Below are 20,261 nucleotides of genomic sequence, written 5' to 3'. Positions count from 1 at the left end.
CTGTATGCTCTTCTCTTGGCTCCTTATGCCTACCTTAATTCCTAACCATTCCTCCACCTCTTTTCCTTTTCTCTACCTTCTTTCCTTTTACCTGAACTGAGTGTGATTAGATATTTAGCTCTTCTTCTAGTAACATTCCGCAAGTAGCTTTCTTTGTAGACACCTTCAGAAAGCTGAAACCCTGTCCCTGATAACCGAATAGATCAGGGTAAACATTATCTAAGCCAAGCTATAAACAAAAATATAAAGCCTTTTTTTTAACTTTTATTTTAGATTCAGTGGTACATGTGCAAGGTTTGTTATATAGGTAAACTCATGTCATGGGGTTTGTCGTACAGATTATTTTGTCACCCAGTGTATTAGTCCATTTTCACACTGCGATAAAGAACTTCCCTGAGACTGGGGTAATTTATAAAGGAAAGAGGTTTAATTGACTCACAGTTCCACATGGCTGGGGAGGCCTCAGAAAACTTACAATCATGGGAGAAGAGGAAGCAATCGCCTTCTTCACAAGGAGGCAGGAGAGAGAGAGCAAAGGAGGAACTTCCAGACGCTTATAAAACCATCAGATCTCTTGAGAACTCACCATCACGAAAACAGCATGGGGGGAACTGCCCCCATGATCCATTCACTTCTCTCCCTCAACACATATGGATTACAGGTCCCTCCCTCGACATGTGGGGATTACAATTTGAGATGAGATTCGGATGGCAACGCAGAGCCAAACCATATCAACCAAGGTACTAAGCCTAGCACCCAATAGTTATTTTTTCTGATCATCTTACTCCTGCCAGCTTTCACCCTCAATTAGGCCCCAGTATCTGTTCTTCCCCTCTTTGTGTCTATGAGTTCTCATCATTTAGCTCACACTAATAAGTGAGAACATGCAGTGTTTGGTTTTCTGTTCCTGCGTTAGTTTGCTAAGGATAATGGCCTCCAGTTCCATCCATGTTCCTGCAGAGGACATGGTCTCATTCTTTTTTATGGCTTTATAGTATTCCATGGTGTATATGTACTACATTTTCTTTACCCAGTCTGCCATTGATGGTCATTAAGGTTTACTCCATGTCTTTGCTATTGTGAATACTGTGGCAATGAAAATACACTTGCATCTGTCCTTATGGTGGAATGATTTATATTCCTTTGGGTATATATCCAGTAATGAAATATTTGGGTTAAATGGTAGTTCTCTTTAGCTCTTTGAGGGATTACCACACTGCTTTCCACAATGGTCGAACTAATTTACACTCCCACCAACAGTGTATAAGCATTCCCATTTCTCCACAGCCTTGCCAGCATCTGTTATTTTTTGATGTTTTAATGATAGCCATTCTGACTGGTGTGAGATGGTAACCACACATCATTGTGGTTTTGATGTGCATTTCTCTAATAAGCAGTGATATTGAGCTTTCTTTCACATGCTTGTTGGCCATATGTGTGTCTTCTTTTGAAAAGTGTCTGTTGATGTCCTTTGCCCACTTTTTAATGGGGTTGTTTTTTCCTTGTAAATTTGTTTAAGTTCATTATGAATACTGGATATTAGACCTTTGTCAGATGCATGGTTTGCAAATATTTTCTCCGATTCTGTAGGTTGCCTGTTTACTTTCTTGACAGTTTCTTTTGCTGTGCAGATGATCTTATATTTAATTAGATCCCATTTGTCAATTTTTGCTTTTGTTTTAATCACTTTTGGCATCTTCATCATGAAATCTTTGCCTGTTCCTGTGTCCAGAATGATATTGCCTAAGTTGTCTTCCAAAGTTTTTTATTGTTTTGGGTTTTACATTTAAGTCTTTAATCCATCTTGAGTTGATTTTTGTATATGGTGTAAGAAAGAGGTCCAGTTTTAATCTTCTGCATACGGCTATCCAGTTATCCCAGCACCATTTATTGGCTAGGGAGTCCTTTCCCCATTGCTTGTTTTTGTCAGCTTTGTCAAAGATCAGATGGCTGTAGGTGTGCGGCCCTATTTCTAGGCTCGGTATTCTGTTCCAGTGGTCTATGCATCTATTTTTGTACCATGCTGTTTTGGTTACTGTACCCCTGTAATATAGTTTGAAGTTAGATAATGTGATGCCCCCAGCTTTGTTCTTTTTGCTTAGGATTGCCTTGGCTATTTGGGCTCTTTTTTGGTTTCATATGAATTTTGAAGTAATTTTTTCTAGTTCTATGAAAAATGTCATTGGTAGTTTGATAGGAATAGCATTGAATGTGTAAATTGCTTTGGGCAGTATGGCCATTTTAATGATATTTATTCCTCCTATTCATGAGCATGGGATGTTTTTCCATGTGTTTGTGTCATTTCTGATTTCTCTGAGTAGTGTTAACAAATCCTTTTTTTTTTTTTTTTTTTTTTTGAGATGGAGTCTCACTCTGTCACCCAGGCTGGAGTGCAGTGGTGCGATCTCGGCTCACTGCAAGCTCTGCCTCCCAGGTTTACACCATTCTCCTGCCTCAGGCTCCCAAGTAGCTGGGACTACAGGTGCCCACCACCACGCCTGGCTAATTTTTTGTATTTTTAGTAGAGACAGGGTTTCACTGTGTTAGCCAGGATGGTCTTGATCTCTGACCTCGTGATCCATCCACCTTGGCCTCCCAAAGTGCTGGGATTACAGGCGTGAGCCACCGCGCCCGGCACAAATCCATTTTTTATCATAGGCTCTATTTACTTTAGTTGGAGAGTTTTCCTAATAATTAGACAACTTAATCCATTTATTCAGTACATGAGAAGAGAGCTCTAAAAATGAATGGATATGCTAATTTTTACATTCATTTTTCTTTTTTTCCTCCCTTTCCTTCCACTCTTTAGCCTATATATGCTCCAAAAGTGGAAGGGAGGACCTTGGACAGAAATCCTATATAACTAAACCAGACACGCATATAAAAATGTTATTCATAGCTCTTCATTTTCCACATTGTTCCCCCAACAGAATAGAAACTTCATTTCCTTTTGAAAATAGTAATATATGTTTGTTGTAACTGGGGACTTGAAATGATTCTTTCTATTAAAATCACTACTGATATTTGAATCAAGTATCAAGGTATCTTATGTATTTTATTATGAAATTTTAAAGTATAAATGACTTTAGAGATAAGGTAGTAGATTCTTTTATTTTAAAAAATGAGACAATGAGCATCAAAGATTAATTAACCCAAACCTTAGAACTTGCTAATAGCAGAACCCAAGACTTCTTAGTCCAGTATAGGTTTGTTTCCATGATTTCCTCTAACAATAAAGGACGAGATGGAAAAAAGGAAGGAGGGTCATTGGAGAGTTTAAGGTAGGAAAATGTTTGGGAACAGTAAAAAAGCAGCCTTGGCCAGACGTGGTGGCTCACACCTGTAATCCCAGCGTTTTGGGAGGCCGAGATGGGTTGATCATGAGGTCAGGAGTACGAGACCAGCCTGGCCAACATGGTGAAACCCTGCCTCTACTAAAAATAAAAAATTAGCCTGGCGTGGTGGCGCACGCCTATAATCCCAGCTACTCAGGAGACTGAGGCAGGAGAATCACTTTAATCCAGGAGGCGCAGGTTGTGGTGAGCCGAGATCACACCATTGCACTCCAGCCTGAGTGACAAAGTGAGACTCTGTCTCAAAAAAAAGGGCAGCCTTAAAAACCCTCTGATCATCTCATGACCACGTGATTTAAACATGACACTGTGACTGGGAGATTATGACCTACGACACAGTGGTTTTTACTTGAAATACATACCTTTTCTACAACTGAATTCATTTTTCCTATACTGGATCAGGTAACATTTCCTTTTCAGCAGTCTTTTTTTATATAATAATATTGATTATCCACTGTATCCAAGGTATTGTAGCATATGAACTGTGCTAGTTAAGTAAAATAAAGCAAAAGGAAAAAATGGTTATGAGAAATTGAGATTGCTCTATATTCTTAATATTTTTTTGAGTCACAGACTCTGAGAAAATTGAAATCTTCTCCCCCAGAAAGGTGCACGTCCACACGAAAGCCAAACTTAAGAATCTGTGATTGCCAAGTTAAAACCCCACTTATCAATGTACCTGTGGTTTTGAATCATTTTTTCATTGTCAAAGTGTAACTGGATACCAGCTGAAAAACTCATTAATTAACTGCTGTAAAATCTGAGCAAAATGGCTAGTAAGTTTTAATTTTTAATTTTTGCCTTTGATTATCGTATTTGAGGGGAAGATCATATGTATTTTCTTGGAAATGTTACAGTTTTCTAGTTGGTAGACATTTAGATTTGCTAGGGAGATAAGTATTCTATTGCCTCAGGATAATGTTAGATCTGAAGAGGTCAGTCTGTCTTTTAATCTGAGTATCTAATTAAGCAGATGGCTTAAAGTACATCTTTTGTATCTTCAGAGTTTGTGCTTTTTCACCATATTCACAAGCACATAATCAATTTTTCTTCCTCAGTAAATGGAGTTCCTTGGCCTCAAGAGGCAACACGACGAAATAGCCATACCTTTAACTGCAGGATGCTAATTCACCCTCCAGATGAGCCAGGGACCGAGAACCAAGAAGCTTGCCAGCGTTATGAAGTAATGCAGTGTTTCACTGTGTCACAGCCAAAATCAATTCAAGAGGATGGAGAAGGTAAAGCCAAACGGTCTTTTTAAAGTGTTTATTTCTTCTGTGACTTTAAGGAAAGGAGAAGAAATTAATTATAAACTGCGTTTTTTAGATAGTATTTTTGGTTACTATAGTATGTATCATAGTGGCTATTCCATTTGCTATATATTCTTAATACTTAAAAAACAATAATTACTAACATCTAGAATCATTCCTTTAATATGCCCCCCAGATTCTCAGTTTTAAGCTGGCATTCCCACTAAAATGTCAAATAATTCAAACCAACTTGCTGTCTAGAAATAAGAGATGTAACTAACTGCTGCCAGTTGGAAATGTACCAGATGCAGCAGACTGTTGAACAGCTCTGATTTTTAGAAAGTTTCAAGTTTAGAGTGTAGGGAACATTGGAGAATAGAGTTGGCATTTTTCAGGCTATACAAGGTAATTTACAAGGGGAAAACTTATGAACAGATGGAAACATGCTGAAGCTCTAATATGAACATGGTGTCAACATGGAATTAGTTAAATATGTGACAGTGGATGAATTTTCCATGTAAACTTAGACTGGGCTAAGTTTAGAAAATCACAAATTGGGAACTGGAGTAAGGACAAGGGAAGGTAGTAGACAAGAAGTCAGTCAGATGCAAAAAAGCCATGTACGTAGCAGGTCTCACCAGGAAACGGAGGTAACAATCAACTGGAGACTTTTTACAAAATACACATGCCAAGTTTTATTTGATTAAAGTTCATTTTTGGCTGTGTGATATTGTGTTTAACATCCTCAAAACAAAATTTGGGAATGGGACTTTGAAAAAATTGTATATCCTAAAAACATGAAGTCATCTGTCAAGAGCAAAATAGTGCTTCAGAGTCAAAGGTTGTTTTTCTCATATAACTATCTACACTGTGGTTATAAGAATAATCTTTGTAGCCATTAAGTACTGGTGAATATAAGAAATTGACTACAAAACTGTATTTTAAGAAACACTGTGCCACTTATATCTAACCAAAACTACTACTTGTAGTTGTTATCATCCAGTACATGAGATGCATCTCTCTCCTCTGGTATATGTAGGAGCATTCAATAGGAAGGAATGGTTTATGCCAACTAACTCTCTACCTGGAGCTGTCAATTTTTGGTTGCCAGCAATTTTATTTCTAATATACTATTAGATAAGAATGATTTCAATATTATGTCAGGTCCTGTAACATGTTTTTGTTTTTTGTTTTGTTCTGTTTTTTTTGAGACGGAGTCTCACTCTGTCACCCAGGCTGGAGTGCAGTGCCGTGATCTCGGCTCACTGCAAGCTCCGCCTCCCGGGTTCACGCCATTCTCCTGCCTCAGCCTCCCGAGTAGCGGGGACTATAGGCATCCACCACCATGGCCGGCTAATTTTTTGTATTTTTTAGTAGAGACAGGGTTTCACCATGTTAGCTAGGATGGTCTTGATCTCCTGACCTTGTGATCTGCCCACCTCGGCCTCCCAAAGTGCTGGGATTACAGGGGTGAGCCACTGTGTCTGGCCAACATGTATTGTTTTTATGAAAACCATTAATGGCAAGTGATAGATGTAAACCATTTTCTACTGTCTATCCTTCAATTTCCCCTTCTTGTTTTGGGCAGATTTCCAGTCATGTCTGATTTGTATTGCACGGCGATTACCTCGGCCTCCAGCTATTACGGGTGTAGAATCCTTTATGACCAAGCAAGATACTACAGGTACTAATTGTAAAGTTCAGAATGTTCCATAGGTATTAATAATGTGACTCTGCCCTTAAAACTAATTATATCCAGAATGTCTTTCTGTTCTATGAGATTTAGGCTTTGCTCCCTAGTCTTATACAGAAAACATTTTAAATGGTGCTCTTGAGATTATACAATTTAGATACTATAATCATTGTCATGGTCAGGGTGCTGGAGAGAACACTTTTTATAACTTTATATACCTATATTTGTTTGATTATAAATTATTTTTCATAATCATGGAATAAAATGTTTAAAGAAATTTAGAAGATATAGATATGTAAATATGTAGATATACATACATTTATTTAAAATAGATATGAATATGGTAGTTTTACTATTATGCTTAAACGTATCTGGCTATTTTTTTTTCAATTCTTTTTCTTTAAATTTATTTAGCACTTACTGATTGAGTCCCTAGAAGTGCCTGTCACTAGGTGATTCCTCAAGATGTATATGGTTGAGCAAAAATGATTCAGTGACAAATTGTGTTATTCTTGATGATGGAAAAGTTATGAGATGGTATAAGGGAGGATATATGAAATTAGTTGGTCAGCAAAGCCCTGTCTGAGGAGCTGATACTGAGCCCCAAAGGATGAAGTGGTGCCCACTATTTAAAGTATGGGTCCTGGAAGGGGGGCAGCAAGAAAGGGTCTTGATGCAGAACGAGTACTCCTAATTGAGGAACCAGAGCTGCAGAAGTCTAAAGATAAGCAAGACAGAGAGGTAAGTTAGAAGTACTAGGAGGGCAGGAGAGCCTCAAACTGAGTAACAGACTGCCTATAAATAAGGTATTCTTCTTAAAGGCCTACTTCAGATTTTATTTTCAGCAAGAACAAATTGTTACTGTTCTTTATAGTTGATGAAGTATTTTTCTTATATTATTTGATTTTATCTTTACACTAACATATTGTGTGTTCATGCTTTTACAACAACCAGAGTTACATATATATCACTTACCTCTCTAATTTTAAAATAGAGATAAATATTAGAGGTATATTTTCTAGCAGACTAAGATTTTAAAAATAATTTCTTCTGAATTTTATGCTTTGTGAAAGTTTAGTTTTAGTGTACATTTTGACTTTTACCACCTTTTTTTTTTTTTTTTTTTTTTGGGATGGAGTCTCGCTCTGTCGCCCAGGCTGGAGTGCAGTGGCGCAATCTCGGCTCACTGCAAGCTCCGCCTCCCGGGTTCACGCCATTCTCCTGCCTCAGCCTCTCCGAGTAGCTGGGACTACAGGTGCCCGTCACCACGCCCGGCTAATTTTTTTTTGTATTTTTAGTAGAGACGGGGTTTCACCGTGGTCTCCATCTCCTGACCTCGTGATCCGCCCGCCTCGGCCTCCCAAAGTGCTGGGATTACAAGCGTGAGCCACCGCACCCGGCCAACTTTTACCACCTTTTTATAAGATCCTATTTCATTATGTATTAATTTTTTAGTGCCAGTAATCTAATATTCTAATGTTGTATGCTTTGTGCTTGTGTTTTTAGAGATAAACTTCCAACTGCTCTTACTAAAGAACTAGTATGGATAAATTAGCACAGATAATAGAAAATAGTAAAGAGAATGTCTCTGAGCATGGAGAGATGGCATCTAAGGATAGTAATTATCAATTATCATACCTTTCTTCGTTCTGTTTTTGAGTCTACCATGTATTATGTTCCTTTCCAGTCTCTACCATGAACAACACTGGAAAAATTTAATAAACTTACTATGGATATGTAGGTTTGTGCAAAAACAAAAATTTCTTATTTAAATTTTTTTAAATTTTTTTTTTAAATTATTGAAAATTAAAAGTGTTTTGCATGAGGGAAAAATAGAGTCCATTGAAAAGGAAAATTGGTCTTTTCTATCAGTAGCCAGTTAACATAAAAAGAAACCAAATAAGGGCTTTGTGAGATAGCAGAATGAAAACGTGTTGAAAAGGGTTATTGTCAGGTCACAGAAAAAATGTCAGAGATGAGGGAGGCCTAAAAGTTATGAGGCTAATTTAGGAACAATATGTTTCAGCTTTTCCTCATATTGCATTTCTATAAATTGAATTCTAAATTGGATTGCTTTAAGGACTGTATTTTCCCATAGGAACAGTGTTATCCCTGGTAGTTTTGTTTCTAAGAACCCAGGTGTTAAAATTTTAGGTATACCTGATAATATGTATAAATATATAAAAATAACCATAATCATCTAAATAAAAAATTAGCCTCTGGGCCATAAAATAACTGTATATATAGAGAGAGGGAACCTCAAATATCACAGAATCCAACCTAGATTTACAAACGAGGGGATGGTGATTTGATCAAAACCATACGGGCCTTTGCCGAGAATGGACACCTTTAGGCCCTAATGTGGAGCTCTTTCTTGTATTACATTACTTTTCACTAAAGCACTATTAAAAGGGCATCACTATACTGTACACATTTATTGTACAAAGATACCAAGGAAATATAAAATATGCTTAAAATGTAAAACTAACATATAAATCATAGAATTGACTTAGCTAAAAAGAATAAGTATAATAAATGTTAAACATTTCATTTCTTAAGTTTTTGTAGTACTTTTTAACTCTTCAGGGGATGATCCATATCTCTTAAAAAAAAGAAAAAAGTATTTTACTAGGAAATGTTGAACAGTGGGGTTTTTTATTGTTGTTTGGTTGGTTGGTTATACTTTCCTGTAGTAGGCAGAGGTATTCTAAATCAAGCTGTTCATGATTCTTCACTAAGATAGTCATTGCATTACCCATCTGGTACCATTGCTGATAACTTAATCACTTTCTCTCCTGCCAGTCCCCAAACTCTAAACTCTCATGCTGTCTCGTGGGGCCAACACTGACATGAACACACACACATGCACATGTCTCCCTTAGTCACTGCTTGTGAGGAGCATTATTGTATAGGAAGATTATGTAGCAGTGGAATCCCTGCTATAACCAACTTTTTATCTCTGACATAAGAAACAAGGGTTGAACAATTAAAATTCTTAAAAATCTAAAATCTTTTATAGTTTCAGTTACAGTGTTCACCAGGCTTTTCCCAAACTGTTCTTAAATGACAAAATTCCCTTATTTGAGTTTCAGTTTATTTTCTTTCCACTATTTACATTTATGCCAAGACTTAGGTGATAACCTGATCAAGTAGGACTGGATACATCAGATTCAAGATCCTAAGTTAAAAAGGTCTAATGAATATTTTATTTCTAAGCAAACAAAATGAAATATATAAAGAGGGGATTAGTTCAATGAGGAGGCACAAACTGGATGATAGATTTGAGTTGATTGTATGAAGAAGGGGAAGATGGGGAAAATATTTAATCAGGCATTCGTAGAAGAGGAAACATTAGTGGTGAACTCTAATAATTGGGAAATAAAAATTTAGACCACAGTGAGATAGCATTTTTCACCTATTAATTTGAAAACATAAAGAAGCCTGACAACACAAGTGATGAAAGGGTGTTAGATTAGCACTAACTCTTACACATTGCTGGTGGAAGCATATAGTGGTACAAGTTTCAGGAAGACAGTTTAAAATTAATATAAAGTTGAACATTCACATAACCTACAATCTAACAATTCTATTCCTACATATATACACTAGAGAAGTTCTCACATGCATGTACCATGCAGCACGTGAAAGATGTTCATAGCAATGCTGATTGTAATGGCAAAAAACTGGTAACAGTCTAGATGGCCATTCACAGGAGAATTTAAAGATGGGGGTGGTGACAAGGGGGGAGTGCACATGAGATGGAGCAATATTGGTAACGTCAAGTTCTGAACTTGAGTGGTGGGTTTGCAGGTTTTTATCTCATTAATTCTTAATTTATATATACTATATATCTTGTATTATTTTGTGTGACTGTAAGATTCTGTAAAACCTAATAAAACAGGTCTTAATATTCACAAACTGGATTAATTGGCCCCCTGTTAACTGAGGAATAACTTACCTGAATTCTCTCATAGTCTTTTGGAAATTTGTTTAAATATGATAACAATGGCGAATCACCACTAAATTTTATAAAGCATATGTTCCGTGTGCATACTGCGTAGCAAATCTTAATGTTCTCACTTATCGTTTTTCTGATTTAACTTTTGTTGCCTTCAGTCTTTGTTTAGTCTTAAATACAGTATTGCCTACAGCCCAACAAAGGTTAGAAAGGAAAAGCCTTGCTTCTTTTCTCATATTGTCTTCACTTAGTAGTTAGAAATTAATTTAAACCAAAAAATATACTTCATCTTTGCCTCTCCTTTCCAATCAGTCATCAGTATACAGAGAGCAGAATCCAAAGACCAAGCCAGAAGAGTTTGAACTGCATTAGTCTCAGTAGTGTCAGGTCATTATGGTATGACTTTAATCCTAGACCAGAATTGAATTTTAGAATATGACATACTAGGACGTAACACATTCCAAGATGAAAACCATTTCTTATGTCAATAACATACTTCATAACTATATGTAAAAAAATTAATAGTGCTTTTTAATGCTTTTGTTTATTGAGTATTTGGAAAGAAAATATTTCTTAGATGCAGTTGTTAGTTTTGAAATACAGATGATTTATATAAAGAGGCTGTTATAAATATAAACTTTCGTTCTTTGTACAGGTAAAATCATCTCTATTGATACTAGTTCCCTGAGAGCTGCTGGCAGAACTGGCTGGGAAGATTTAGTGAGGAAGTGCATTTATGCTTTTTTCCAACCTCAGGGCAGAGAACCATCTTATGCCAGACAGCTGTTCCAAGAAGGTAAAATTTTCTCTCTCAATTATTTTCATTAACCTTTATCTTTACTGATATTTGAATAGTCTGTATAGAACTTATGGCTTGATAAGTATTTTCTCCAAATTACAGTTTTTGCACTAATCAGTTTTAGGAAAGGAAGAAATGGGTAAGCAAAGTAATTCGTGAGTGGATCCTGAAATTTTGGATACACATTCTAAAGAATAGGATGTTGTGTGATGGTCACTCATTCATTCATTCATTCATTCAGCAGGCATGTATCAAGTTCCCAACATACATAGAACACTATATAAGGAGCCAGGGATACAGTGATGATAAGAAAGGTTTTCCCCTAAAGAGCTTATAATACAGTAGGAAAATATATGACAACCCTAAAGATCAGTTTGATATGAGGTATGATAGAACCATAACCAAAGAAGAAAAAAATTAATTCTAACTTGAAGAATCAAGGATGACTTCGGAAAAGAAGTAATTTTTTTTTGGCTCTTGAAGATCATTCTCAGCAGAACAAGCATGTCAAAGGCCTTCTAGATAATACAGAGATCAGTATCATGCATGTTTACTTCATGACTGTTGCAGAACCTGTATCTCCTGACTCAGGTTGAAATTTCAAGTCAAAAAATATATGCTATGAAATTATTAATTTTTGCATAGCTGCTGGGTCTTAGTAAGTATCATGGAAGTATAAGATATGTATATTCCCTGCCCTTAAGAAACTTAACAGTACTACAGGAACGGTAGGAAAAGTTATTTGAGAATTAAGGCCAGAAAGTTTACAGAAGTTCAGAATTAAATGGCTTTGATGTACTTTAAAAATATTGTCATTTAATTATGGTAGCCTAACATTCTTTTTCCAATGAAATTTATTCTCTAATCTCTAGATAGTTTCTTTTGTAAGAATCTCGTTGTATGGCTTTTCCTGAAAAACAATTTAAAAATATTTTTCATTATTTCATCATTCTTAATTTTAAGATTTTTCCCATAACATTAGATTTCCTAAGTTTACAGATGATTTTCCATTCATTACATTTTAGGTCAACTGCTTCCTAGTGATGTATGGAGGAAGTAGTTTGATTTTTTTTCTTTTTCCAGGAAGCATCTATATAAATATCACAATCCAGGTATTTCTGGAACAGCTTCGTACAGACTAGTGGTTATCTAGTGGGCTCCTTACTAGACTTATACCACCGCCGAAGATTGTATTTCACTGGGTAGAGCTAAGAATCTGTATTTTTTACAAGTTTCCCAGGCAATCCTGAAGGGCAGTCAGGTTTGGAAACCATTACAATAAGTAACTAATGCCATCCACTGGATGTGAACTTTGTGATTTCCTCTGGCAACGGTGACGCTTGACTTTTGCATAGGTTTGGGACTCAGAGCACTGTTTCCACTCATTGCCTGAAGTTCTCGAGTTTATGGTACTTTTGATTTTTGCCTTAAGTTGGGCCTTCCAAGGCTTTACTTAAAAGACTTAATTTATTTGCCTATAACTTATGTACACTTTCAGCAAGGCAAAGCAGATCTCGCTTGTCTCATTATCCAAATGGCTAGGCTCCCCATAGATGTGACTAGGCCACAGTTGAAGTTTTCTAAACCTTCAACAGAATTCCCCATACAATAAATTGATTAAAGTATAAATAAGTAACTAGTTTGTCATTAATATATAAAGTGAAATAATTTAGAGTAAAATATAAAGAAATGTAAGTATAATCCAATACCTCTTCCCCATTAGTCATTTTTTAATGTTCCCTCATTCTACTATTTTTAGGAAAAAAAAAGTCGTCAATAGAAATAACTGTATTGGCCGGGCGCGGTGGCTCATGCTTGTAATCCCAGCACTTTGGGAGGCCGAGGCGGGCGGATCACGAGGTCAGGAGATCGAGACCACGGTGAAACCCCGTCTCTACTAAAAGTACAAAAAAATTAGCCGGGCGTGGTGGCGGCGCCTGTAGTCCCAGCTACTCGGAGAGGCTGAGGCAGGAGAATGGCGTGAACCCGGGAGGCGGGGCTTGCAGTGAGCCGAGATCGCGCCACTGCACTCCAGCCTGGGCGACAGAGCGAGACTCCGTCTCAAAAAAAAAAAAAAAAAAAGAAATAACTGTTATTTTTCTTAGAATCAAGTTGTCCAAAGTTCACATGACTGAATCCAGTGTTTTGGAGATTCTAAACAACCTGACAAACAGGTTTTGTGGATTGAGCACAGCCTTTTCTGATATTTTTCCATTCAGCAGTATCTAGCCAGATATGAGAAATGTGGTCAATGAAACACTTTCATGAGAATCACCTGTTAAAGATAGTGACCTACTGAATTAAAATATCAAATGAAGGCCTGCCCAGATATCTTAAAAAACCTTAAAGATAATGCTTAAGTTGGCCGGGTGCAGTGGCTCACGCCTGTAATCCCAACACTTTGGGAGGCTGAGGCAGGTGGATCACCTGAGGTCGGGAGTTCAAGACCAGCCTGATCAACTTGGAGAAACTCCATCTCTACTAAAAATACAAAATTAGCCACGTGTGGTGGCGCATTCCTGTAATCCCAGCTACTCGGAAGGCTGAGGCAGGAGAATCGCTTGAACCCGGGAAGCGGAGGTTGTGGTGAGCTGAGGTCGCACCATTGCACTCCAGCCTGGGCAACAAGAGCGAAACTCCATCTCAAATAATAATAATAATAATAATAATAACAATAATGCTTAAGTTTGACAACCGTTTGTCCATCAAGATTGGAGAGAGGTGTTATTTGCATTTGCAGTTTTCTTGCTGCCTTTTCACTTAGGGACAGTATAAAAAGAGTGAAACAAATTATGTACTATCTTCCTGATTTTGTGTAGAACTTTACAGTGAATGATATTTAGGCAGGAAAAGTTTGTCCTCCATTTGTTTTCTTTCTTCCTGCGCATTAACTTAACTCTTTGATGGCAGCAACTAGTCTAAAATCCTAATATGCATTAAAATTTGTTTAGTTTTTTAGCTGCTTTTGACAGAGTCAACTCATGAACTGCTGTCAAAGGGAGTTTACTATTATGTTTTCCAGAATCAAGTTTGAAAACACATTTCAGTCAAAGAAATTTGGCAACTACCTAGCATGAATTAGATTAAAGCCATGGTTTTACATTGAGATTGGAGGGAAATGGATATCAGGATCACTTGAGGAACTTTTTAAACTAGGAGAAGATCCATGCAAGTGTGTATAGTTTGGAAAAAGTTCCCAGGTTCTGTTCAATTCAAAACTATTACTTTAAAGAAATATCTAGGTCATGGTGCTTCCCAAGGTCCCTGATAAGATAGATTCATCTGGGACAGTTGTTAAACTAGATTTCTGGACCCCACCCCGGACTACTGAATCAGAGTCTATAGTCTAAGATGTTTACTTACAGAGAAGTTTGTAAACTATGAACCTAGATTCCACAAACTTTATAACTAGGAAATGATATTTTATGGGTAATCTCACTTTAGGTGATTTGTAAGATATATTTAAGGTATTTAAGTTTCTGAGAAGTTCTACAATAAAAATACCTTTTAAATTTTGTTATTGAGACTTTTTTTTCACAGAATACTTTTTCCTGGAGCACATCTATCAGCAGTTAGATAGTAGTCATGGGAAATGTCAGGCTATACAACCTAGAAACTAGTTGTATGAAAGTTCTGTTTATATATATATAATGATGTAATGGATCGTCTTTTCTTGTCTTTGAAATATCCATGACATATTGTTACATTAAAAAGTAGGTGGCTAGGCACAGTAGCTCATGCCTGTAATCCCAGCCCTTGGGAGGCTGAGACAGGAGGATTGCTTGAGTCCAGAAGTTCAAGACCAGCCTGGGCAACATGGTGAAACCTCATCTCTACAAAAAATAAAAATACAAAAATTAGCTAGGCGTGGCACACAGCTATGGTCCCAGCTAGTCGGGAGGCTGAGATGGGAGAATTGCTTGAGCCCAGGAAGTGAAGACTTCAGTTAGCCTTGATCATGCTACTGCAATCAAGCCTGGGTGACAGAGTGAGACACTGTCTCAAAAAAAAAAAAAAAAAAAAAAAAGCAGACCAAGAGAGCACAGCATATATAATATGATCTCACTTTTAGATATCTTTCTATTTATCCAATTCTAGAAAATTAACAAAATTTTAACTGGTTATCTCTGCATGATGGAATTACAAATGACTTATTCTTTGTTCATCTCTCTATTAACTTTATATTAAAATAAAGCCATTTTCATCTTTTAAAAAATATAGTTAAGGCTAGGCATGGCGGCTCACGCCAGTAATCCCAATATTTTGAGAGGCTGAGGTGTGAGGATCACTTGAGCACAGGAATTCGAGATCAGCCTGGCCAACATGGCAAAACCTCGTCCTATTAAAAATACAAAAATTAGCCAGGCATGGTGGTGTGAACCTGTAATCCCAGCTACTCGGGAGTCTGAGGCAGCAGAATCCCTTGAACCCAGGAGGCGGAGGTTGCAGTGAGGCGAGATCACGCCACTGCACTCCAGCCTGGGTGACAGAGGGAGACCCTGTCTCAAAAAAGAAAAAAGTATATCATGAGTCAAAGCTGGAAGGGGTTTATGGTATTAAGTTTGAAAGCATTGCTATAAAACATAAAGTACCCATATCAATGATTAATTAGAATGTTTTTTGAGACTTGTGTAATGTGGTTAAGTCCATGGTCCATGTAACAACTGAAAATCTTTTTATGTCAAACTTTGTTAAAAATAGTTTAAGCCGGGCGCGGTGGCTCATGCTTGTAATCCCAGCACTTTGGGAGGCCAAGGCGGGCGGATCACGAGGTCAGGAGATCGAGACCACGGTGAAACCCTGTCTCTACTAAAAAATACAAAAAATTAGCCGGGCTTGGTGGCGGGCGCCTGTAGTCCCAGCTACTCGGAGAGGCTGAGGCAGGAGAATGGCGTGAACCCGTGAGGCGGAGCTTGCAGTGAGCCGTGATTGTGCCACTGCAGTCCAGCCTGGGCAACAGAGCGAGACTCCGTCTCAAAAATATATATATATATATTTTAAATGTGAGTTTACTGTGCTCTTAGTGATTTTGATATAATAAATAGAGTTTACTCATTGGTGATTGAGAATTTTAGAACATCTAGGGGTAATTATTTTTTCTGTACCTAATAACAATTTTTTAATTCTTTCTCTTTTTCTGCATATATTTAGGTGACTACCACAAAGAAAAATAAACCTCTACCAGCATTGACCCATAGTATCCTGCCACACAGTTTTTTACCTGCCTGTTTTGTTAATATCAGTAAGGCATGCTTGTTTGAGGTTATCTCAGCACCAAATTGGGAGGGATCAAAAACCCAAAAAGCTTTGCTTCTATAGCTGCTGTAACCAGGGAAAATTTATGTGTCTTTTGCTTTGTAGCTCTGTTGAGGCCTATTCTAGGGATAAAAATAAATTTAAAAAAATAAATAAAAGCGGCTGTCATGTTAAAGGTTCTTTGGAAGGATTCTGAGGTGTCAATAATAGTCCTTCAATAATATCTTTCCCCACTAAGTGTTCTAAGAAGTTTAGAAATGGACACAGGAATCAGAGATCAAAATACTAGCTATAAAGATGACAAAATTAGGTCAGAAAACTAGGCCAGGACCTATAAACAAAATGGGATTCCAAAACTAAACCTTGAAACCCACTTAAAGGGAAAATTTGATGTGTAGAGCAAATGTTTATTGAACCAACTCTGTGAAGAGCTGTGGCTACCTTACTCATCTCTTAATTCAAAGTATTAGTGATTGTTATTCAGAGTTGAAGCTGTTGCCATAAATGGTGTCTAGGGATTGACTATGTGTGTGACTCAGAACATAAGTACTTTGGAAGCTGTGTATTTGTTGGGTTTTTTTCCCTCTGATGTTTATTGAGGAAATATTCATTCAATACCTGATATGTACTCCATGCTAGGCTCCATGCTAGATATTATCTTACAATGTTATTAGCTCAGTTTTAGTAATGAGTTGACTGAGATGAGTGAATGTTAATTTGCATTAAGTCTTAAACTTGTAAATGACAGTGAGAGGTCAAGGCTGAATCTGACTCCTAGGCTGTTACTCTTTTCATTGATTTATGCTGCTTTCCTTTGACCTCTTCATCTGAGCAATTAAGCACCAGAATTTTAGTTAACTGGAGAGTCTTACTGAGTTCTAATTAATTGAAGTTTTACCATATTAAATATTGCCTTTTCCTCATTTCCAAGAATGGCTGAATGAATTATTAAATGCCTAATCTTAGTCCATACATTCTCATCCAAAACAAATAATCTAATTTCAAAACATAAAGTGTGGTAATTGTCTTGTATTAAATTAATAGGCTTCCCTAAATTCAGGAATTTTTCCTAGTTTAGATACATTATATTTAGTAACTATGCCAGTGATTTAGCTGAAATTGCCAGATGTGTAAAGAATGTGGTTGGTTAAATATAAGTCTTTCAATTAAATTTATATTCTGGTTTTGGTACTTAGGCAGATATATTATGGTATAGATTTACATTAAACTATACCGTTTTCAGTTGGTACTATATATACAGGACAATAAAATAGAGCATGTCTTGTTTATTTTAAGTAACATGTAACTTCCAAAATTATTTATTAATTGGTAATTTTAAGCCTCTTTCTCATGGCCTTTAAAATGTAATCAAAGCCCCTTCTGAAATGTCTTTGAAAAATTGGACTAACATTTTATCACAGGCTAAATTATAATAGTCATTTGTGGTAGTACTCAATCTTTCTTAAAACAGAATTATGTGGTATTAGTAAAACATCAGTGATATTTTATTACATAATAGTCTGGCATGGCCTTTACATATTTAATAAATACTTACATGGTTAGAATTTTTTCTGCTGTTAGTAAAGCTTTAAGACAAAAGTAAATTATGCTGCTTATAAAGTGACTTGGCTGCCTTAACTTAGTTTTTGTTGCTTATACTAATAACCATTGGCTTTATCTTAATTTGCTTACTAAACTTTAAAAATTCAAACATTAAAAATAGTACACAGATTTTACACATATTTATAAATAACTTGTCAAATGGGACCTTAGTGATTCACATTCCTGAGTGAAAAATTAAATTTGAATATTAGTTAAGGAACTCTGTAAGCTGATCAAAACTTAGCGAGTAAATTTTATGTTGTGTAAGTCATATCTTAGTAGAGCTGTTATTAAAAAAAAATAACCAGCAAAAGAGAAAACAAACTTGTTAAAGATAATACTGAGAGTGAGAGGGGAGAAAAATATTTCCTGGTATTTTTAATGGAGACTTAATAAATTTGAAGAGCTGCCCCCAGTATAGAGAAAGATTAAGGTTGGGCTGGGTGCGGTGGCTTACACCTGTAATCACAGCACTTTGGGATGCCAAGGTGGATGGATCATTTGAGGTCAGGAGTTCAAGACCAGCCTGACCAACATGGTAAAATCCTGCCTCTACTAAAAATACAAAAATTAGCCGTGGTGGCGGGCGCCTGTAGTCCTAGCTACTTGGAAGGCTGAGGCAGGAGAACTGCTTGAACCCCGGAGGCGGAGGTTGCAGTGAGCCGAGATTGTGCCACTGCACTCCAGCCTGGGCGACAGAGCGAGACTCTGTCTCAAAAGAAAAAAAAATAAAAAGACTGAAGTTGATGTTTCCCAGATTTGGGGTTTCCTCATAATTATAACTTCTCTGAGGAGGCACCCATTCAACTATGACTCAATTAAAACCTGTCATCAAGTGGTGTATTTCAACTGGAATCATCTTCCCCTCAGATATCTGCTTTGTCTGAAGTATTCTCTGTTCTGAGTCTAAGCAGGCAGCAGTTGGGAGGGCATTTAAAATGAGGTTCTAAGTAGAAACAAAACCTGGCGATTTAAAGCCAGCAAATAAGTATCAGAATTTTAACTAGGTTTCTCTTTTGTTTGAAACAGTGATGACTCGTGGCACTGCCTCCAGCCCCTCCTATAGATTCATATTGAATGATGGGACAATGCTTAGCGCCCACACCAAGTGTAAACTTTGCTACCCTCAAAGTCCAGACATGCAACCTTTCATCATGGGAATTCATATCATCGACAGGTACTACTTATTTGGAGAGTTTCATATGAAATAAGCCAGTTCACATATCTCTTATTAGAGAAATTTTTTATACTCTTGATGGCTAGAAAGCAGAAATTCTAAATTAGGTGTAAAACTAGTGTGATGAGTATATATAATCAATATATCCATATTGGGTTTTATAGTTTTATCATGTAATAGCTTTGTTGTTCATAAAGGGAGGTAGGAAAGCTGAGGATGAAAATATGCGTTTTAAAGGGTAAAACCAAAAAGATGGCTAAAAATTTACAACATTCCATACGTGAATCTTATAAGAGATTTCAGAGTTTGTAAACATCGTTATTTTTATTTTTATTTTTGAAAGTGCTCTATTTTCATTAGGGCATACTTGGTGGCTCCTGAGTTCAAGTTGACAATTTCTCACAGAAATTACAAATCATTAAACTATCAACTTGATTTTTGAGTGCCATTGCCTCTAATTTGTTCCCCTCTCTAAGTATGTTTTACTCTGATATATGGTAAATTCATGAAACTATTATCCTATGAATTATTAGAAATCCTACATTTACAATGGTTAAAATGTGGCATTAAAAACAAAGACATTTCCCCTCACTTCATCTTTTTCTCATCTAATGTATTTGCTTATTGGAACATGGTAATGCCGGTCACAAATCTGTTGTCATAATTATGAATTTGAGTAAAGGACTCACTGAACCTGAATTCAGTATTCTGGTTTTTTTCTACTTTTAGTTTAAATTATGCTTGTGAGTGGAATTAGCACAGTTCTTTTTTTCATATTGTGATTTCTCTTTCAAAACATCTGCTATGTCTGCATATCACTCTTTTTAATTTTTACATCAGTGACACAGTATTTTCCTTACCCAGTCTTCCTCTTTGGAGTTGAAATACTTAAAAGCTGTAACAGGAGTCATAAATAAGTGCTTTATAAACAGAGGTGTGAGAAGTTTATTTTTCAACCAAAAAAATTATTATAATGTTAATTGTGTATATTAAGTTTAGAAATTGTTTAAAAGAACATATATTGGATTTTTTCCAAAACCAAGAAAAATTTATTTTACATATAACTGAGACCATTATCAAATGTAAGTCGATAAGCATTATTTCTTATTAAGTGGTGCTAATATTTTACAGTAGTTTTTTCTTAATTTAAGAAACTTTTTTCTTAATTTAAGA

General features: G+C 36.4%; 1 protein-coding gene across 13 annotated transcripts in view; it reads left to right on the top strand.

Annotated features, from left to right (window-relative positions):
- The window catches only part of NCOA1 (nuclear receptor coactivator 1), a 285,404-nt gene that overhangs the window by 200,285 nt on the left and 64,858 nt on the right, over positions 1–20,261 (top strand). For all 13 annotated transcript variants that reach the window (XM_063623906.1, XM_055253870.2, XM_055253874.2 and 10 more), the window contains 4 exons: positions 4,412–4,591; positions 6,192–6,287; positions 10,910–11,050; positions 18,941–19,088. In XM_063623906.1, the coding sequence (XP_063479976.1) occupies positions 4,412–4,591; positions 6,192–6,287; positions 10,910–11,050; positions 18,941–19,088 (565 nt within the window). The remainder of the gene's footprint in view (positions 1–4,411; positions 4,592–6,191; positions 6,288–10,909; positions 11,051–18,940; positions 19,089–20,261) is intronic.

Source organism: Symphalangus syndactylus, chromosome 18, assembly GCF_028878055.3.
Source record: "Symphalangus syndactylus isolate Jambi chromosome 18, NHGRI_mSymSyn1-v2.1_pri, whole genome shotgun sequence".
NCBI classification, from domain to species: domain Eukaryota; kingdom Metazoa; phylum Chordata; class Mammalia; order Primates; family Hylobatidae; genus Symphalangus; species Symphalangus syndactylus.
The sequence above is the reverse complement of the archived record's forward strand: the minus strand, read 5'-3'. Positions and strand labels throughout refer to the sequence as shown.